This window comes from Hevea brasiliensis, chromosome 10 (assembly GCF_030052815.1).
Source record: "Hevea brasiliensis isolate MT/VB/25A 57/8 chromosome 10, ASM3005281v1, whole genome shotgun sequence".
Lineage (NCBI taxonomy): Eukaryota > Viridiplantae > Streptophyta > Magnoliopsida > Malpighiales > Euphorbiaceae > Hevea > Hevea brasiliensis.
The window spans coordinates 86,633,432-86,656,768 of NC_079502.1; the positions used below are offsets into that span (position 1 = coordinate 86,633,432).

At 34.3% G+C, this 23,337-nt stretch overlaps 1 protein-coding gene across 1 annotated transcript; it reads right to left on the bottom strand.

Annotated features, from left to right (window-relative positions):
- Positions 1-228: 228 nt before the first annotated feature.
- On the bottom strand, positions 229-22,081 carry LOC131169387 (uncharacterized). The gene is made up of 2 exons (XM_058128609.1): positions 21,850-22,081; positions 229-380 (listed from the first exon to the last, which is right to left on the bottom strand). Exons 1-2 carry the CDS (start codon positions 22,079-22,081, stop codon positions 229-231), a joined length of 384 nt encoding a protein of 127 aa, XP_057984592.1.
- Positions 22,082-23,337: the final 1,256 nt, after the last annotated feature.

Genomic DNA, 23,337 nt, shown 5'->3' on the forward strand with positions numbered 1-23,337 from the left:
ATCTTTTTGGAAACAGATGGAAGCGCCCATGACCTTGGTTAGACCAGGATTCCCTCGAGTTGAGCAGTTTCTTTCCAGCAATTGGATAAGGAGCTGAGCTCCTTGGAAGGGTGTTCTAACAGTAGGCCCAGAAGACTCCCCTTCTACATGAAAAGATATTGGAGGAAGTGGACATTCAATCTGCTAAGGTGGAGAGACGACAACCTCTACTTCCGAGATCGGCTACCCCTAAAATCGAGGAGCAGAGCTCGGTACTTCTAACGAGTCTCGTCGAGGTGTCTGAGCAGTGGTGGCAGTAGCCTCTTTCATGACTTGTAACTTTCCAGAAACCTCCCTTTTTCGCTTGCGGCTCTCTTTGGAAGTGTCACCACCCGCCATACCTGCTCAAAGAAGAAGTCAGTGAGTTTGCTAAGATTGGGAGACTAAGGATTTGGATTATACCGGTCGCAAGACCGAGGTTAGAAAGCTGAAGCTCATAATCTTCATGGGAGATCAGCTGCATCATTCACTATTTCAGTTCGGCCATGACCACATCTAAGCATGAATATTTATGGGTGGCCGCCAGAGTTTTTAATTCTTTCACCATGGCGTATTCGTCTTTATTTAAAGTAAGCTTCTTAGGAACTTGGGGGACCAAATAATTCCAATTACGTGGGATCCCCTCAAAGCCGTTTCGATCCTTGCTCCTAAGGATGAAAAACTTATCCTTCTAGTTCTTCAGCGAAGAAGGGAGATCAGTGAAAAGCCCGTAGTTCGACTTTGCCTAAAAAACCAAAATTCTTCATCCTTTCTTCAGGCAAGCCTATGCAGCTTGGCAAAAACCCTAATTGTGGGCTCCAGTATCTTGGCTCAGAAGAGACTTATGAAGGCTACTAAAGTCTGCTAGGAGTTCGGATGCACTTGAGCTACCGAGACATGGTGGAATTTCAGGACTGCCTTGTAAAATCCATCCAAGGGAAAACAGAGCCCGGACTTCAACTGCTCCTCGTACACTATGATAAGATCGCCTTCTTCAAAGAAGTGATTGGCCCGAAGATTGCCATGGCATCTGATCAGTTCAAAAGAGTCGATTTGCATATTGTATTCTTGACTTATAGATTGGAGATCAGTCTCTTTAAGGATTGACGGCAGTTCATCAACTGGCAGATTCTCCTTTCTCGAAGACGTTCCTCGCTTGATGCAGTATTGGACGATGTCGGAATGATGGTATCTTTGGATCGCCCGCTTGGTCTAATCGCATCGCCTTCTTCCGAGGTCCAAGAAATATGGAAGGAAGGCAGGCTCGCAGCTCTCTAACCGTTGGTACCACTCATTTTCACGAAATAAAAAGGAAAATTGATTGGAAAAAGATTAAAGCTCTTATCGAAGTGTTAGTTGGTGCCAGAAAAACTTGGAAAATGAGAGAAAATTTGATATCGATGAGAGAAATCTGAAAGTGGCATGATTCGTGAATGGCTACCCCCTCCCTATTTATACCCACTAGTGCATTAAATACTGCATCGATAAGCAAGATCTGACCAATGCCCTGAGAAAATTCCAGAAGTGCGGAAAAGAGATTGGATAAAGGAGATCGATTTATGAGTTCATTTGGTGGGATTAGATCGGACACAATTAAAAGGGATCGGAAAAAAATGCAATAATAAAAATAAATAAATATTCAAATAAAATTTCATTTCATTTCTAAAAGATCAGATTACACCATTTGGGCGATCTCTCAAGATCAGCAATTACAAGTATCCCTACACTACATTCCACTAAACTCAGACTACTTCCGAACTCAAAATGTCGCACAATGGGCCTATTTCAAAGCCTAGTATTGCGGCTGAATCAAAGATGTGTTTGATCAGAAAGTTAGCCACAAATATTGGATAGATGTATAGCTCAGATAGGGTGACTATGACTCTCATGATATTGAGCGGAGTCATCACCGATGTCATTGACCAGAATCGAGCTGCAGTAGGGATGCCCGATATGGTTAGGAGCCAAATGAGCTTCAAGAGGCGGTCACCGATATCAAGATTGAAATTAGCAGTCCTCTTGTCTAAGATCAATCTACTAATTGTACCGGTAGACCGATTCGAGACCAGCGCGATCGTCACTTTCGACCTTGATCGGTAAATTAGTTAAGTTCTCTTGCTGTCATTAGATGACGTTCTCAAAGCTCTCTGATCATCGGGGTCATAAATTTTCAGGCGAGAGACGAAGGAAACAGTCGGAAAAAGATCAAAATGGCCATCATAATTAGAAATACTGTCGAAAAAGCTAGAATTGGGGAAGTAGTGCATTGGAAATAAATTGGAGAAGGAAAAGTGAAGTGTGAAGGTGATTTCCTATTGCTGCATATATATAGGGCCCTTGCATTTATTGCGAAACTCAAAGCAGGTTCATCGGTAACCGAAAATTTATTACTTTGACCGATACAGGTCAGATTGAGTAGGAGGTTGAAAAATAGAGAGATTGAGAAGTAAAAAGGATCAGATGAAAAAGAAGATAAAGATCGGAATAACAATCTTAAGATGAGTCAGTCACAATAAGATCGAAAGAAATTGGGGATGACCTATAGAGATCAGAGAACTCAGAGGGGTTAAATAACTTCCGGTTAGGACCTTCAATTAACTCGCTTCACCATCAGATCCGGGTTAGTTAAAGCATTGCAGGCATGATCAGATCCTCACTACACATCTCATTTGCTAGGACGCCTTCCTAGCCGCCAGACGCCAAACGGTTAAAGTAGCCCTATACATCTCGATCTACACCATTGATTATAATTGTAAGGATGGATCTGGACCCCTCAAGTCAAAAGCAGATGACAAATTCAGCACCTTTTATTCCCAACCTTTGGATCCATTTTGTAAGGAGAGACCCTTGACCGTTGGATTAAGGGATGAAAGGACAGATATTCTGAATGGAATCTCGACCCTCTATTTTGATTCTCTTTAATTCTCAGACATTAGATTATGTCCTTTTAAACCTAAACCTTCCATCTCCCCCTGATAAGATCCTAACCTTTCATTTTGAATACCCATTTCCTATAAATACCTGCATGCAATACTATAGGAAAGAGAGAGGTGGTGATTATCTTGGAAAGACTCTGGACTTTAATGCAATCTTATTGCTTGCCATTCAAAGCTCGCAAAGTGTTGAGAAACTTTAGAAACCAGTTCTCTGAAGTATTTCATTTCAAAGAGCTCCAAATGCTGTGATTTTCATTTTCAATACCTGTGCACTACCCTGTGAACCCAACTTCACTCCGCCTCATTCCCATCGCTTTAGTATCTGTGCATTACCCTCCGAGCTCAACTTCATTTTGCTTTATTCCCATTACCTCGGGTAAGCTCAAGTTCTTCAGCCGTCTGCCTTCAGCTCTCTAAGATTTGTTGATACCAGAGTCGGCTCGCCTGTCTCCCCAACTTTCTACAGGTAAGTGTCCAAACTGTCATTTTGTTGAATATCCTTGGTTTGTTTTCTCAAGTTTTTTTACATATGTAGTCACACTAAATCTCAGAATAGGTTATCTTAGCCCATAGTTATTGCCTTTATCTTTTTTTATTCATTCTTAAATTTCATTTATCATCACGCCGTTTTCATTCCTTTCAAAAGTAGATGTTTGAGTCATTGGCGACTAGTAAATACTCTAAAGAGTATAGACAGAAGTACTTTAACAAATCAATGAAAATAATAGGAAAATGAACGTAACTTCGGCAGTCATAGAAAGATTATAATAGGCTAGGGGGGCCGAAACGGAAAATAAGCTATGAGATCGGGGCCTGGAATAAGATCGACGATAAAACAAGAGATTAAAAATCAAGACGAAGTTTGGACCTTGTGCAGACAACCAGAAAAGGGATGGAGTCTGAAACCAAAGAGTTCAGATAAAACAATCATGTAGAAAATCGGCAAGGAGTTCTGCCTAACATCCGCCATCTAGTTTTAAAATCATGTAGGCCAGGAAAAGCTTTTCACAAGGGTTTCCTGTGTCTTCGGTATTTCATTCCCATATAAAAGGGATCAAGAAAGACCCTTTACCTGAATCCCTAGTTCGAAGTTCTTATAAAACGCCGTTCTTATAAATATATTAAGAGATCGGGAGAGAGTTCTTACTTGAACTCAGCCTAATTTTTAACATAATATATTAAGAGATCATGGGAGAGTTCCTACCCGAACTCAGTATAATTTTTAACGCAATATATTAAGAGATCGGGGGAGAGTTCTTACCCGAATTCTCAGCCAAAATTTTAACAAAATATATATTGAGATCGGGGGAGAGTTTATACCCGAATCCTCCACTTAAATTTTAACAGAATATATTAAGAGATCGGGAGAGAGTTCTTACCTGAATTCTCTTAGCTTAAATTCAAATTAAAATATATTAAGAGATCAGGAGAGAACCTTTACCTGAATTATCTTAACTAAAATCCTACTAGAACATTTTAGATAGGGAGAGATTCCTTTCCCTTCTAACTCCATTGTTATAATTAATAATCATCATACGTTCTAAATGGTGAGTCTGTGGGAGAGTTCATCCAAAGTATCCCGAATATTATGTTGAGGCTCGATGGAGAGCCCTCCTCAAGGCACTCATATTTATAGGGCAAAATTCCCTCTGAAAATATCACAACTTCAATATTCATATTAATCCTCAAAACACCTATTACACGACACCTATTCACTGAAGGGTCATCTCATGTACTCGTGTTCTTGGGCAACCCGTAATAGTGAAATATCAAACATTCCTTTTATCCGTACAAAGGATTAACATCATCATTCTAACCCCCCAAATTATCAATTTTAATTTATAAAAAGCACAACATTAAATCTGCGTACCCTCGTCGAGGGACGAGGTGGGGTGCCTAACACCTTCCCCACCCGTATACGGACCTCGAACCTAGAATCTCCATTTTTGAAGTGGTTTTTAATCTTTACAAATGGTTTTCTTTAATTTCCCTCAAAATTAAAGTGGCGACTCCTCACTTTTCCCACTTCGGTGAGAATCGTCCGATGACTACAAAACCCTTGCGACACCTAGTGATAAGGGACTCTTACCCATTACAGTCCCATGTAAGGAGAGGAGCTTTGACCTAAGGTGGAGAAATGAATATTCTAAGAGAAAAAGACTATTGTCCATCATAGTCCCATGGAAAGAAAGAGGCTTCGACTTAAGGTAGAGAAGGGCATAGTTTAAGAGTAAGGGACTATTATCCATTATAGTTGAAGACACCCTTTGTGGTGTAGCAATTAAAGTAGTAAATATATTGGGTTATATTTAGAAGTGACTAGAAGTATTAACTAATATATTTACTATAAGAGCAGTTTGAAGTGAGGGTTCTCTTGGGGGTAATTAGGATGATAGGTAGCATAGCTTGTAGCTTTTATTTGATTATTATATATGATTATAGTGGAAGATAGCATGCCCATAGATACAGCCCTATGTGGAGAGAGTGAACTACATAAATATTTATATTTTATATGTTTGCTTTATTTTTTTAGTAATTTACATGCTTCTGTGATGCACAACAATTGGTATCAAAGCTATGGGACGATCTTGGTGAATTTGGCTAAAGGTGGAGCTATTGTGACGTGTACAAGTCACACACTCAACATGGAAGGTGCAAGTTCAAGGTAATGAAAAGTTAAAATTGAGGTGAAGCTCTTGATGCAAAATCTCTTTAAGAAAGTTGATGCTATGAAGATTTTTTTGAAAAAAAAAAAAAAAAGAAAGCAAGTTACACCTAATATGAAAATTGAAGAGTTGAAGATTTAAAGTTCAAGGCCAGGCATGAAGGTTTTATGATTAAAGATACCTAAGAATTTAAGGTATGCAATGGTCAATAGATTTTGAGTTAATGTGGAGATTGTTAAATTTGTTACTCAAAATCCTAGTAGGATTTGAATACCCTTTTTCGAATTTGAGTAGGAAAAATATTCTTCAATAGGATAAAAGAATATTTTCTATATAAAGTAGAACTCCTATTCTAGTGTTATTTCTAAATTGAGTTAGATTCCTAATTAGATTAGAATTAAGGTAACGAACACTATAAATAAAAGTATTGTGAAAATGTTATTTGGCTTTTAACCCATTGAGTGAATGGCATTACCAATTGTTGAGGAAGCATTCATAAAAATGAGATTATCTAATCATTTCTTTAATCACAGTGCAAAACTCAATGCGATATATAAAAATGAATGAATGTAAAAAATGGACAAAAGTAGTATATTGATAGGTATTTTTAACTGTTTATGTCAATAATAGTTAGTAAATGCCACTAGTTTAACATAAACTAATAATCAAATGATAAATGCCTATATTGCCACGCAAAATATTGTATTTAAATTTTAATAATTCTTTTTTTAATTTATTTATATGTGTAAAAAATAATAAATAACACTACAATAAATTTAGACTTTAGCACCATTAAAATTTTAAAATATGATATTAGTAAGAAATATTAGCAAGCACGTAGTGATGTGCATAAATCTCGTAACTTAAAATTTTTAACAACACTTTCTCACTAATTTAAAGTGTTATTATATATGTTGTATATATTATTAATTATGTTATATGTGATATTAATGTCTTGATGTTATTTCTTACTTTAATATCATGTACCAAATGATATTAAAAAAATGCTATTAAAGCATATATTTATTGTAGTGTAAATAAATTAAAAGAAATGATTTTGCTATAATTCTATACAAATGGAGAAATAAGGAAGGATGAAGCCAAATTAAGGAGGAAAATATTCCATTCTCTTTAATTTATTACGTAGTGGTTAAGGGTGGTTATGTTGCCTATTAAAGTGTTGCATCAACCAATTTGACAAATGGAATTAATTGAATTCTGGCTTAGTAAATAAAGACAAATTAGCTTAATAAGTTGATCATTTAATTTTCAAGGTTTTTTAAGAAGAAATTTTTAGGTAAAGTTAATTTATTATATTATTTATAGATTAAATTACTTTAAATAATATATATTTATCTATAGTTATATAAATATTAAAAATAAAAATGACAATATTTATTTATTTATAAATATATTATTATAAAATAATTTATTAAATCAATTTTTTTATAAATTTTATTAATTTAATCTATGAATGACTTGATAGACTAAACTTTTTTTTCTTTTTTAAAGGTGAATGACATGATAGAAAAAGTAGGCGAAGGTTAAAAAAAAAAAAATGGCAGATTAGGAGAAGTATTGGTGGGGACCCCATTCTCACTAGTCATCTTGCCATGGCACAGACCCCACATATTACAAAGGGCTTATGTGGTCCATCCATGCATCTCATATGCGGCATTACGATCGCAAAAGAAGTATTTTTCCCTTTGCTCATATATAACCGAAGGTTTCAGACGTATGCCGATGTGGCAGTTATTTTGGCTAGTTAAAATTTTATTAGTTGGACACTGATTGAGGGGAAATTGGCAAATTATAGAATATTTCTGATCCATATGCACCCTTACTCACAGAGTTTTGCGGCCCACATACTTAAATTCAAGGAAGAATTAATTTTTAGTAAGTAATGAGCAGCGCGCCACCCCCCCCCCCCCCGGTCTACTTTTATATTCATAAGACCTACTTAAATTTACATGTCTCAACTTTATTGGCTTGCCATTCTATATATGATTGGCTACATGGATTCACCGTTTTAGCATATAATTTTCCTCCAATCACACCCTGCCATCAACTAAAATGTTTATCATTAAAAGAACTGAGCCAAGTTATTAGATGCTTTAATCCCCTTCCTTTCCTTATCGCCAAAGTTGCCTCATATGGCTTGAATTACCGATATTGCATTGTATGAAAAAGCCCCAAAGCTTCACTACCTCACCCACATAGTGCCAAACAAGAAATTATGATATTCTAAGAAACAACACTCCGCTCACCCATGAACCTAAACAAATGCAGATCCACATCCAAATCTCCTCTTTTACAGTACCCGCAAATCATTAAATTCCAAATAATGATATTCACGTTACACATTTCATCAAATGCTTTCTCAGCATCTTTCATTATCCCACAAGTTGTGCACAATTCAACAATCCCAATTTATATGGAGTTAAAACAATGAAACCCAATAATTATAATGCCCTTATAAACACACCAGCCAAGTTTAAGGTCGTAAAGATTTGAACAAGCCTTGAGCAAAAGCGTAAATATACACTCATCAGGCTAAATGCCTCTATTTTTCATAGAGGAAAACAAGCTAAAAGACTCTTCAAAGGGTCCATATAGAGAGTACCTTTGATTATGGAATTAATTAAGAGTAATATATTGGGGTGTTGGGATTGGTAAAACTCGCAATGTGCATGAAAATGAAAAAAATAAGGATTTGGCTAAATTGGTGAATGCCATGGCGAAGGAAATGGGCATGGATTTGGCATGGTTGGGTTCAGGTCTTGTGTGGCTTAGCTGTATTAGTGATAAATGGTTTTGCTAATGGCATGGTGTGGTTGCACTATTATTGAAAGTACAGGTTGCAATTGTTAAAATTGTTGTCCCAAAGAAAGTAACCAAGAGGGGGATGAATTGGACACTTTAGGCAAATTTTCAGTCCTTACTCAAGACTTAATGAAAAATTGTGGCTTTGCACTTCTATGTATGTGTATAACTCTATTTTTAAGATGAAATTTAATATAACTCTATTTTTAAGATGTAATTTAAGTGATCAAATAAGTTATACACAAATAGCAGCTCATACACAAAATAATCACTTAATATCAAGTGTATATTTTCACATATAAATCAGAATTTACAGGTTTAATTGTTTAAGCTCAGTATTAACTCAATAAAATAAATTCTCAACACATTCAATATATAATCAGAGAAACAAAGTGCTGAAAATTAAAAAGTTAAGGGAAGAAGAGAATCAAATACAATGTTTATAGTGGTTCAGCTCCCATAGCCTACATCCACTTTTCCCAAAGTCCCACTTTGAGAGTCACTCCACTATTTGATCTTTTTCAACAGGCAAGATTCAAAGCCTTTACAATGTCAACAAGCTTCTCAGGTGCTTGAGAACCTTTACAATGTCTTTGCTTCCCATAAAAGACCATAAGCTTCACAAGGTGCTTGAAAACCTTCCACAAGTGTGTCCTCACACTTACACAACCTTAAATAGGTTTTGGTGCAGATGAAATCACTCTCAGTAACTCTTAAATACAGAATTTAATGCTAAAAGATTGAGAGAGAAGATTTGCCACTCAAGCTCAAAAGTATTTGAATGAAAGCTTTAAAAATGGCAGAATAAATTCTCAATGAATAGGAACACTTTCATTAGATAAAATTATAGTAAATGATGCCTTTTATAGGTGTTTTTCATTGCTAAAAACATCTGCTAGAGAGATTATCTAATGGATCTTTAATTTTCAAAAAACTAGCCATTACTTTTTTGAAAGTCGTGTAACAGAGTTGTGTCAGGTCAGAGCATGAAAATAGTAAACTAAAATTTTCACTGGTTAACTAGTTTCGTAAGACAGAAAATTTTAGCCAACAAAACTAGTTAACTAATTTTAGCAACGAGTTAACTAATTTCGCTACTGCCTGACTTAAATTTTGAAAATTTGAGTTTTTGGAGGAAAGTTGTAAAAAATTTTTAGACCATTCAAAAAATTTAGAAATGAAATAAAAACACTTTCTAAACTCTTGAATCTAAAAACAAAATTGATTTTAGGTCTTAAATGGTATAATCTCTCCAATCTTATACAATGGACCTAAGGACTTAATTTCTATCCTAATTCTTCATGGACTTTGATTCGTCTTGTGTTATACAAGATAATAATCTCCTTTTATATTAGTCATTTCAATAGAATAGTCCTTTCATCAATGTCTTTGCATATCATGACCTATAAAATCACTTCAAATACTTATGCACAAAGGGTTAATGTATATTTCATTAAGTTTTGCTATCATCAAAACCAAGCTCATTATAGTTTACAGGGCCTACAATCTCCCCTTTTTTGATGATGTCAAAACTTAATAAATATATGAAGATCATAAAAATTAAATTGTATAACTTTCTACATATGTCATGTATGCAAGAACTTGCTTTAAGACAAGCTCCTCCTATATGTATGCACACAATCATTCAAAATGTAATAAAGTTGGGAAGCTACAAAATAGCTCCCCCTAAATCTAATATTCAAAGCATTTTGAAGATAGCAATATAAGTAACATGTTAAACAATTTCCAAGATCAATTCATCCAAGATCAATTCAATCATCATCTATAGGATATATTAACCATAAGTCAATCATAAAAGATCATCATCATATCTTCAATAACTTTCCAAAATAAGTCCAAAATATCTATATCAGAAAATGAACCATACAACCACTGAACAAAATTAGTTAACTAAAAATGTACCTAGCTAACTAAAACATTCTGTCAGTTAAAAAATTTTCCTATCATTTTCATAATTTCTCCCCTTTTTTGACATCAACAAAAAGATAGACTTTCTCCTATTTTCTCCCCTGTTTGAAAGAAAAACAAAAAGACACAACTTTGAAAGTCATAATCATATTTCAAAAATCTCGAGGTTTATCTTTGCTGCCAAGGATCCTGCCACTTCTCCTAAGGTGAGTAGGATCAACAGCTTTGGCTTGTTTCTTCTTCTTTGGGGGTTCTTTTTCAGGTATGGTTACTTAGATTTTTGGAAGAATGGGTAGAACTGATTTTTTGGCTTGTGCTTTGGTTCTTATAGGGCCATATTGCATGGGTAAAGAGATGGATGATTCAGGTACTGGTTGAGAGGTATTATGAGTAGGGTTTGGTTAATCAGAGGATGGGTCTTGTGACTGTTCTTCTTTCTTATTGCCAGCATCTTCCTTCTCCTTTTCTAACCATTTTTGCCTTCACTTTTTCCATCCTCACTGCTGCTGTTGCTTTTAGTGTGAGATGAGGTGGATTCTCTTGATTTGTCCTTATCAGGTTCTTATTCTGCTTCTGATTTCTCTTCTACAGTTTCTTCCTTCTCATCATTTTTCTCTACTTCTTCAACCTCAGCTAGCTTACTTTCTTCTTTTTCCTTTTCAATAGTTTCTAAATGCTCCTTTTCTTATTCTTCTTCCACTTCAGAAATTTTTACTCCACTTGGTCCAGTAGCCTTTGCATTGCTAGGACCAGCAGTACTATGTGGGTAGCTTTAAAAATCTCCAAACTTCCCAAAAGATTCACCAAACAACATTTGAGCCATCTTCTTCATGAACCATTCCTGCCTATCCAATCTATTAATCAACATATCCATCTTGGCATTTTGCTTAGCCATAATTCCTTTCTGTAATTCATGAGATTTTTCTAAAATACTAAAGCTTAGTCCACTCATTTCTTTTATTTCCTTTATCATTCCTAGATTTGCTTCATTTATTTTCACAAAATCTGACATTTTTAGCTTCATTTTCTCTTTCTTCTTAGAGCTTTCCCCTTCATCTATCTTAGAACTTCTCTCTTTCAACTTGCTTATTGGGATATCTAATTTTGTTTCAGAGTTTGATTCTGATTCAGATTCAATCTCAATCTCAGTCTCTTCTTCTTGCTTTTTCTCTTCTTTCTTACTCCTTTTCCTACCATCATCAGCCTTGAATATCTCTTTAATGGGGATAGGATTGCTAAACTTTTTTTTCTTTACTCAGATCAACTCCCATAGCTTGAAATACAAAAGTCAAAGGCATAACATATGACAACCTTTTATGCTTACTAGACTTAGGAATCACTTTGAAAATCAAAAATGGCAAATTGAATCTGATTTTGTGGATCAAGTGCCACATGATGCATAAATCAAGGCTATTTGCATAGGAGTGACTACCACTTCTAGGATTGAGCAAATATCGAATGAAGGATTACAAAATTCTAAAATTTTGAGGCACTAAACTGATATTGGTCATTTCATTTTCAGGTGTATCCTCTAGAAAAATTGATAAATGAAATGCCTTCTCATCATATCCTTCAAGCTTCTTAGTATCTTTAAAGGTTCCAATCCTATTTCCATCATCCGGTAGGTTCAAACAGAGGTTAAGAAATCTACATCAATAATCTGACTTTTCTTCTTAACTTTCACACTAAAACTTTCTCCTTTAACAACTTCTGCCATACTTTCATAAAATTCTTGAATTAAATAAGGATAATAATATTCATTCAACTCAGAAAATTCTATCCAGCCTTGAAAAGTAAATAAATCTTCAAATTCATAAGGCAAATCAGAAAATGAATCTCATTTAATGTACCTTGGCTCGAAAATGTTCTGTTGCACAAAGGGTTTCAAAGCAGGGGCCTTCTCCATTTTCTTCTTTTTCTTAGAAGGTTTTGACCCAGCAATACCCTTTCCTTTTCTTTTTCTCTCTAGTTCTGCCACTGTCTCTATTTCTTCATCGCTACTTTTAACTTTGGTCTCTTCTTCTCTTTCCTTTTCGATTCTTCCAGCAGCTTGCATAGCATTACCCATGAGTTTTCGAGGTTTGGTAGCACTTGTTTTACCCTTGCCATCAATTCTCAAAAAATTTTAGTAAGAGGTAGCAGCTTGAGGAAGAACGGGATTTACCGTTTAGGGATTTTGAAAAGGAGAATTGGGGTTTTTGGTTTTGAGAGAAATTTAGGTTTCTAAGAGAGTGGAGAATCAATTTGCAGTAGGAAATGAGGGAGTTTTTGAGAGATTGATTGAAATGATATGTAGCAGTTACCAAAAAAAATTTCAAATTTTAAAACTGTGTTAGTTTATCATGAAGAACCAGGAATCCCTTTATGCCAAAACCCAATTTTACCCTTTAAAGTCATAAAAAGTGCTTAACTATGCTTAGGGGTATATCTGTGAAAATAAATTATAAAGAGAATGAAAATACCCATTAGAAAGAAAGTAATTTTAAACAAGCATGTTTTCTCAAATGTACACAGAAGCAAAATTAGTTAACTAATTTTGAAACCCAGTTGGCTAAATATTATACAAGTATAAAACTAGACAACTACAGTGAGAAAGTAGTTAACAAAAAATACATATATGCAGAATATAGCACTAATAACATATTCAACCAAATTTGACAGCATATGCATATCAAATGAAGCGAGTATCATTCAATAGCTTCACTCATGCCAAGTTTCCTTCTAATCCTATAAAAGTTTTTCTCATTTAGTAGTTTTGTAAAAATATATGCAAGTTGTTATTCTGTAGGAACAAACTCTAACTCAATATCACCATTTTGAACAAGATCTCTAATAAAGTGATGTCTAATTTCTATGTGCTTTGATCTAGAGTGTTGGACTAGATTTTTAGTTAGGTTGATGGCACTAGTGTTATCACACCAAGGTTTAACTATAAGCCCTTACTTTTTTACATTAGTTTTAGATGAATTGATGAAACATATACAAGAGAGTATCCCTTGGTGCATGATGTTTCCAGATGATATAGTTCTGATAGATGAGACACAAGAAGGAGTTAATAGAAAGCTAGAGCTTTGGAGAAGTACTCTAGAGTCAAAGGGTTTTAAGTTAAGTAGAACGAAGACAAAATACATGCATTGCAAGTTCAGTGAAGGCTGAACTGGTAATAGGGAAGGAGTTAGTTTGGATAGAGTGGTACTGCCCCAAAGTAATCACTTTAATATCTCCGCTCAATCCTTCAAGTAGATGAGAGATGTGAGGAGGATGTTAGTCATAGGATTAAAAATGAATGGTTGAAGTGGAGAAGTGCCACCAGAGTTTAATGTGATCATAAAATTCCCAATAAGTTAAAAGGAAAATTTTACCGTACAGCCATACGACCGGCCATGTTATATGGTAGTGAGTATTGGGCATTGAAGGAGTCGTATGTGTCTAAGATAAGAGTTGCAGAGATGAGAATGTTAAGGTGGATGAGTGGTCATACTAGACTAGATAAAGTCCGTAATGAGAGTATTAGAGAAAAGGTAGGAGTAGTGCCAATTGAGGATAAGTTGAGAGAAGGGAGATTGAGGTGGTTTGGTCATGTGAAGCGTAGACATATGGAGGCTCCGGTTAGACAAGTAGAGCATATTAGGTTAGAGGATAGAAAGAACAGAAGAGGTAGACCTAAACTGACTTAGACGAGAGTAGTACAACATGACCTAGAAGCATTACACATTTCCGAAGATTTAACCCAAAATCATTTAGAATGGAGAAAGAGAATCCATATAGCCGATCCCAAATTCTTGGGATAAAAGATTAGTTGAGTTGAGTTATTTCATCCAAAGAATTTGAGCAACATAACTTCCTGCAGTAATGTATTCTGCTTCAACAATAGAAGGAGCTACAGAAGTTTGTTTCTTACTATGCCAAGACACTAAGGCATGACCTAGGAATTGGCAAGTACCCAAAGTATTCTTTCTATCCAATCTACTTCCAGCAAAGTCAAAATCACTATATCCAACTAGATCAAATGTGTCGCATTTAGGATACCATAATCCAATTGAGTGTGTACCAATGAGATATTTGAAAATCCTTTTAACATCAATTAGATGAGATTTCTTGGGACATGATTGAAACCGAGCACACAAACACACACTAAAATGAATATCGGGTCTAGATACAGTTAAACATAAAAGTGAGCCAATCATACCTCTAAATAGCTTTTGATCAACATCCTTACCTTTTTCATCTTTTTCCAACTTTATAGTGGAACTCATAAGAGTTCCAATACTCTTTAAATCATCCATCTTGAATTTTTTTAGCATATCTTTGATGTACTTGGATTGATTAATGAAGATGCCACCATTGAGTTGCTTAATTCGTAGTCCAAGGAAAAAGGTAAGTTCACCCATCATGCTCATCACAAATTTATTTTGCATCATCTTAGAGAAACTTTTGCATAGGGAAGCATTAGTAGCACCAAAAATAATGTCATCAACATAAATTTGAATAATAAGCATATCATGTTTGTGTGTTTTTGTGAAAAGTGTATTATCTACTTTTCCTCTTTGAAAACCATTATATAAAAGAAACTTGCTAAGCCTCTCATACCAAGCTCTAGGGGCTTGCTTCAATCCATATAAGGCCGTAGTGAGTTTATAAACATGATTAGGAAATTTATGGTTTTTAAAACCTGGTGGTTATTCAACATAAACTTCTTCATCAATATAACCATTCAAGAATGCACTCTTAACATCCATTTGATATAACATAAAATTTTTATAACATGCAAATGCACACAACATTCTAATAGCTTCAATTCTAGCAACCGGAGCAAAAGTCTCATCAAAATCAATGCCTTCCTCTTGATTATATCCTTGAGCTACTAATCTAGCCTTATTTCTAATAACATGCCCTTTATCATCCATTTTGTTCCTAAAAACCCACTTAGTACCAATGATAGAATGATTTCTAGGCCTAGGAACAAGTTTCCATACTTTATTTCTCTCAAATTGATTGAGCTCTTCTTGCATAGCAAGAATCTAACTCTCCTCACTTTGAGCTTCATCATAAGACTTTGGTTCAAGTTGAGAAACAAATGCAACATTACCAAAGTATTTTCAAAGTTGAGCTCTTGTCATCATCTTTTGTGAAGGGCTATCAATTATGTCCTCTTTTGGATGATCTCTATGATATCTCCATTCTTGAGGTAGGTCATCATGATGTGGTTCATTAATTTGGAGTTCTTCAATATTGGGCAATACTTCTTGATCACCTTCTTGATCTTTCTCATTAGCATTTTCATTAACAAAATCATTCCCAATTGCACTTTAGGGCTCATCAATAGGTTCACTTTGTTGTTTTTGAGTCTCATCCCTTTTTCTTCCAAAAATTTTACCTAGTTCATCATCATCACAAATAATCTTTCTTTCCAAGAAGTTGTTAGTTTCATCAAATACAACAAGAATGTTTTCCTCAACTAACAAAGTTCTCCTATTAAAGACTTTATAAGCTTTGCTATGCTTTGAATATCCTAGAAAAATACCTTCATCTGATTTTACATCAAACTTTTTGAGGTTATCCTTCTTGTTATTCAAAATGTAACACTTACAACCAAATGCACGAAAGTAAGAAATGTTAGGCTTCCTCCCTTTCCATAACTCATAAGAGGTTTTCTTTAGGATTGGCCTAATCATTGCTCTATTCAAAATATAGCAAGCAGTGTTTATGGCTTCTGCCTAAAAATATTTTGGAAGATTTTGTTCACTAAGCATTATTCTTGCTATTTCTTGTAAAGTTCTATTTTTCCTCTCTACAACTCCATTTTGTTGAGGGGTTCTAGGAGCTGAAAAGTTATGAAAATTGCCATTGTTTGAACAAAATTCATTAAAAGATTGGTTTTCAAACTCTCTTCCATGATCACTTCTAATGGAAGAAATGGGTAAGCCTTTTTCACTTTGAACTTTTTTACAAAAAGATGTAAATACACTAAAAGTTTCATCTTTATATGCAATAAAATATGTCCATGTATACCTAGTGTAATCATCTACTATGACCAAAGTATATGCTTTACCACCAAGACTTATAGGTGTAATAGGACCAAATAAATCAAGATGTAATAACTCAAGAGGTCTAGATATTGAAACAACATTTTTGGATTTGAAAGAAACTTTGGTTTGTTTCCCAAGAGAACAAGGCTTGCAAACATAATCTTTTTCAAAGTTAATTTTTGGCAAATCTTTAACAAGATCATATCTTAAAAGTTTTGAAATCATATGCATACTAACATGACCAAGTCTTCTATGCCACAACCAACTATCTTCTTCAAGAGATACAAGACATCTTTCATTTCCATTTTCAATAACATTCAAATCAAGCAAATATACATTTTCACTTCTAGGTGTAATGAATAATGTATGATCATTGTGCAAACTTTTAATCTCACAATGTGTAGAATTAAAAATAACTTTATAACCTTTATCACATAGTTGACTTGTACTAAGAAGATTGAATTTCAAACCTTCAACTAGTGCAACATCCTTTATGCTTGGATTATTCCCAATAGAGCCACTTCTAATGATGTAAGCTTTGCCTTTGTAACTAAATCTCACATGTCCACCACTTTTCAAGGTAAGGTTTGAGAATTTTTCTTTGTCTCCCGTTATGTGTCTTGAGCAAGCACTATCAAGATACCATTGTTCACATTCTTGCTTACTTCTAAGACATACGTGAAATTAATTGACTATTTCTTAGGTAACCAAGCAAGTTTGGGTCCTTAGGGGTTAAAGACATTAGGAATTGTTCCTTTAGGTATCCAAATCTTTTTAACCTTTGAGGAACCTTTCCTTATAGGACAATGACTAACCATATGACCATTTTGGTTACAACAGAAGCAAATAACATTTGGTAATGAATAAGAGGAAGCTTTCACAAAGAAATTTTTGTATTTTCCATAATGCATGAATCCATCATAACCAAGACCAGATTTTTTATTTGATAATCTTTGAGAACCAAGTAAAGTATCAAGAATTTGTGTGCCATTGGTGAATTCAGTTAAATCATTTATCAAAGATTCCACCTTAGTTTCTAGAATTCTATTTTTCTCAATGAGTTTTCCACAAGCAGTTTTTGAATCTTCTAACTCCTTATTCAACTCATCAAACAAGAGTATTTGATTTTTATAAAACTTATTTTCTTGCACAATAATACTCATAGAATTATTTTCTTATCTTAAAGAAGTAATTTCTTTGTTTAAAATAGAACATCTTTTCTTATAAACCTTGTATTCTTCATACAATTTAGCAAATGCATCTTCATAATCTTCAATATTAAGAGAGTCAGAATTATTTACCTTAGTGTTAATTTCTCTTTATTGAGAGCTTTCTGGTTTATCCTCTTCCAGAACCATGAGACAAATGTGTGCAACCTCTTTGTCACTAGAGTTATCACTTGAGGAGTCATCACTGTCCTTTTAGCCAGCAACCAAAGCTTTCTTGCTCTTGTCCTTTGAATTCTTCTTTTTCAGTGTAGGACAATTTGGCTTAATGTGGCCAGGTTTGTTGCATTCAAAGCATTTAATCTCACTTTAATCCTTGCTTGTTTCACCTTTGGGAGAATACTTCTTTAGGAATTTCTTATATTTTGAACCTCCCTTTTTGAACACTTTCTTGAATTTTTTCACAATCATGGCAGTATCATTTTCATCACTTGAACTATTAGAGTTGTCACTTGAGGCAGCCTTATAAGCTATAGTTCTCCTTAATTCATTCTCTTGGCTTGATTTCAAGGCAATTCCTCTCTGTCTTTTCGTGATCTACATTACTCTTGTTCTTGTCATAAATGTCACACCTTACCCCTCTGTAAGGCATAACATGATCCCGTAGAATACCTAATGAACTACCGAACTTCGCCTACCGATAATTCATTAAGTACACTACAAGGGATTTTAAAACTATTTTCTTGCATTTTGGAAGTGGTGAGCATTTTGGTAGGAATTAAAATCATTTATTAAAAGCTTATAAACTAGTAAAAATTTTGTCCATTTAAATTTTACCGCAAATTTTATAAAAATTTTGATAGAGTTCCGTTTATATTTGGAGAAAACCATTCTTCAAAAACCTGTAAAAAGCACTTCCAAAAATTTTTCACAACTCCCAATCACCAAATAATTTCAAGTCAACTCAATTTAATCCACTTCAAAAATAATTTCACAATCCAATCAAAGTTTAACATCACAAAATATTTAATAACTTCATTCACAGTGTATAAAGTATGAAATTCTCAACTATAAATATTAATTTACAAAAAGAAGTTCCAAACATAATATTATTACAATTTATTATACAACTACTCACTTTACAATGATACTTACGACATTACTATATTTACATCAAAATAACAATAAGGGCATAAAACAATACCCATACAAAAATGATCAAGAGTTCTTGTTAATCCCGCAGCTCACTCTGCTGCTTTCTCTTTGCTCTTATCTGCGACAGCAAAATAAGCTATCGCTGAGTATAAAAATACTCAACGGTGCACAATAAAAATTTAAAATACAATACATAAATCATTCATTATCAAAACATAGTTTAAATATTTCTCAATCACATTTCACAAATTTTCAAAGCTCATAATAACACAATTTAGTCAAATAATTTAAGAAACACAGCGTTGCCAATTCATACACAACTTAAGCCATGACACAAAATTTCTGATCAATGCCGCGTTGTACACCACGACAAAGCAATCTACAACCTCACTAATCGAAATCAATGAGGGAGGTGGCTAGCTAGCTAATGAGTACTCATCCGATCTGCAACCTCAACTGGTAAACCAAAGAGGGAGGAAAATAATCGATCTCACCCCATAAATGGAGGAGGAATAATAAGGCACTGTCATGCTAAGTGTGAATCAAAAATCAATTTCAAACATTTTATTCAAATGATTCGTGAGAAATCCAATAAATTTTCAAAGTCATAATTTCATTCACAAGATGGCAACACAATTCATAATTAACTTCAAATTTTTATAAATCACACTAAATCAATTTTTCAATGACAAAAGGTTCAAATAAGGTTTATTATGCACAAACCTGACGTGAGTCACCTCTAGTCCTTGACTCAGTCTCTCAGAGCTTCCAAGTCTTTTTTAGCTGAAACACACAGTTTCATAGTGTTTCAGTTCCATAACTTAGCATAAATCCAAAAATAAATTTAACTTCACTTTTACCTAGCTCTAAGTGCTAAATTCGACGTTCTCGAAATTTTTATGTTTTGGGTTACTATTCACTACACTATTCAAGTCAAATTATTGACTTTCTAAGGCTTAATAGATATGGGAATTCTAACTTCACCCACATACCACATTTTGGTCACCAAACTTGTTGGTTTTGGTCATTTTCTCAACACTTAAGTCTTTTAGGCAAAATTGTCAAATTTTCGGTTTTGGAGTCCTAAGTTGCACTGTTTCATTGGTCATTTTACTGTTGGAATTTGGCAAAACATCCTTCATAGAAAATATTCCTTATTGTCTTAAGTTTATTCTCCTTTTTGAATCACTCCAATTGAGTTTTGTAGCTCAAGTTATATGCAAATTAAGTTTACTGTTCATGATGCAGAATTTTGTTTTGGCAGATTATTGATTCCAACTTCGTTCAGTAATTTGATCAAGTTAGGTCCATAATTTGGTCTAATTTTCTTCATATGAAATGTTCTACTATGCCTTAGGTTTCCATCGGTTCAAGAATCACCTAAATTGGAGTTTTCTAGAGAGAGTTATAGCCATTGAAACTTTACTGTTCATATGTAAATCTGCAGTTTTGGAAGTTCAGTGATCCAACTTTGCTCAGTGATTTGATTGGGTTAATGGAATAATTTGGGTTTGTGTTCTTCATGAAAGTTTTAGATTTATATCTCATCTAACCACTAGTAAAATTTCAGGTCATTTAGACCTTCTTAGCTCGAGTTATGACCAAATGAACAAACACTGTTCATTTGGTCAGTTTGTGCAGTGGCAGCCTGCAATTTTTCAACTTTGATCAATTTGTTCACTAGGTTTTAGTCACTTTTTGGGCATTCTTCCTAAATGAAAATTGTGTCATTTAGTGCCTATTTTCATCCCCAATTGGTCCCATATTCATTGGATTTGTAAAATTTTATTTTTGGTCCCTCAAAGGGAATTTTGGTCATGCTGCCAGCACATGACCTTATCCAATCCGAATTGGCTTTTAATTCCAACACTTCCAACACACCTCATTTGGTCACAAATAACCATTTTTCACTTCACATTAGGTCAAAGACATCATTTCACCATTTCTCCAAATTTTGCCTCCCAAACCCTAGGTCCAAAACCCTAACTTCCATGTTTAACTCACTTGTTGAATTCTAATTGCATACTTAGAAGTTATACACTCATTCACACTTAACTAATTCATAATTTGTATCAAAATTATCTATCCTCAAACCTAAACCCTAGCTGCCCACATTTCTATTTGGTCCACCAAGCTTGATTTTATTCACTTATTTGTTGCTTACAAATGTAACTTAGCTACTTAAACATAAATTCAAAGAGAGAATGAAGGAAGAGTACCAACCTTAAGTGAGCAAAATTTTTAGCTCTAATTCTTCAATTTCACTCCCTTTTTCCTTTTCTTTTCTTCTTCAAATGCTTCCCCAAGTGAAGTTAACAAGTTTTTATGGATTAATTTGGGGACAAAATAAGGTTAAGTGGGTGGAATCAAGCTTGTATCAAGCTTCCATGGGAGTTTTTGGTGAGGGAGAGGGAGAGAGAATGGTTCACGTTTTTTTTGAGAGGATGAAGTCTTTTTCTTTTTTTTTTTCTTTTGTTTTGTTTTTATCCCTATGGAAGACCCAAAAATCTAAATAAGAAAATAAATTAATTATATTCTTTATGGCATCATGCATGATGTCATGCATGATGTCATCACCTTTTGACTTTTCTATTTTCTTTTTTTTTTAATTTATTTTTCTATTAGTTCTTTAATTTAATTCTCGATTCCGAAATTATCTTTTCTCTGATTTTATTTGACAGTTAGATCAGGAGTCAGCTCTCGGGGTCAATTGACCAAATTGCCCTTCGCCGGTTCAACTCGGTTTGCAAATAATTTCATATTTCTTCCGGCTCCCTGACCTAATTATTTGACTGGCTTAACAGTTCTTTTTCATGATTTTCTCTTTTCCACTGTGTTTATAAGGGTCCTAAGGACCGCGGCGTCACATTTTACGGTTCGAAATTTGAGTTTAAAACAACTTTGCAGTCGTTCCCGAGAAGGTCACCCATCGCTGTGACTCTCGGCTCGTTTAACTTCTTATGTTCTGTTTTTCTTATTTTTACTTAACTAATTGGACATTACTAATTATTTGTGTTTATAGGTTATCTAGTTGTCTTAGATGTGGTTCTAGTCCCCTTAATTGTCCGGACCGACTCCGGTCACCGGAACAGTGAAATATACCAGACTATGCAAATAGGGGTGTTACAATAAAGCATTTCATGAGCAATAAGAGAACTAATAAGCTCATCGTAAGTGAATTTGGAGAAGTCTTTGGTGTCAAAGATCACTGTCACTTTTGTTTCCCATGATTTAGGTAGTGACCTCAAGACTTTCTTGACTAATTCTTCTTCAATGAATTCCTTTTCAAGAGCTTTGAGAACATTCAACAGATCAGTAAATTTTATGCTCATTTCTGAAATGGTTTCTCCAGGCTTCATCTTAAATAATTCATATTCTCGAACAAGCCTATTGGCTTTTGATTCTTCCACTTAATTAGTCCCTTCATATGTGACTTCAAGTTTATCCCACACTTTTTTTGCAGATGCATAACGTGAAATACGATTATACTCAGTTGCATCAAGTGCACAATGAAGAATATTTAAAGCTTTAGCATTTGAAGAAACTTTCTTCCAATTAAGTTCATTATAGTCATCTTCTAGTTTTTCTCTACAACCATCAGCATGCAATTTTAATGGAATTTTAGGACCTTTAACAATTCTTTACCATGCTTCAATATCAACAGATTGTATAACATTTCTCATCCTAACCTTCCAGAAAGAATAATTAGAACCATTAAACAAAGGTGGTCTAGTGATAGAGTGTCCTTCAACTAAAGGTGCAGGGATATCAGTTGTGTTAAATGTGCTAGCCATTGTAGGATCTCTCTAAGGTGTTTAAACCTCAAGTAAGAGAGACAAGCTCTGATACCAATTTGTTGTCCCAAAGAAAGTGACCAAGAGGGGGGGTGAATTGAACACTTTAGGCAATTTTTCAATCCTTGCTCAAGACTTAATAAAAAATTATGGTTTTGCACTTTTATGTATGTGTATAACTCTGTTTTTAAGATGTAATTTAAGTGATCAAACAAGTTATACACAAATAACAACTCATACACAAAATAATCACTAAATATCATGTGTATCTTTTCACATATAAATTAGAATTTGCAAGTTTAATTGTTCAAGTTCAATATTAACTTAATAAAACAAATTCTCAACACATTCAATATATAATCAGAGAAATAAAGTGCTAAAAATTAAAGAGTTAAGGGAAAAAGAGAATCAAACACAATGTTTATAGTTGTTCGGCTCCCTTAGCCTATATTCACTCTTCCCAAAGTCCCACTTTGAGAGTCACTCCATTATTTGATCTTTTTCAACAGGCAAGATTCAAAGCCTTTACAATCTCAACAAGCTTCCCAAGTGCTTGAGAACCTTTACAATGTCTTTGCTTCCCACAAAAGGCCACAAGCTTCACAAGGTGCTTGAAAACCTTCCATAAGCTTCATAAGGTACTTGAAAACCTTCCATAAGTGTGCCCTCACACTTGCACAACCTTAAATAGGTTTTGGTGTAGATAAAATTACTCTCAATAATTCTCAGATACAGAATTTAATGGTAAAAGATTGAGAGAGAAGATTTGCCACTCAAGCTCTAGAGTATTTGAATGAAAGCTTTAAAAATAGCACAATAAA

Coding starts and splice junctions, on each gene's coding strand:
- LOC131169387 (XM_058128609.1), bottom strand. CDS start 22,081: ATGAAGCCTGGAGAAACCATTTCAGAAATGAGCATAAAATTTACTGAT. Junction 381..21,849: donor TGCTCATGAAATGCTTTATT/GTAACACCCCTA, acceptor TTCTTTGAGCAG/GTATGGCGGGTGGTGACACT.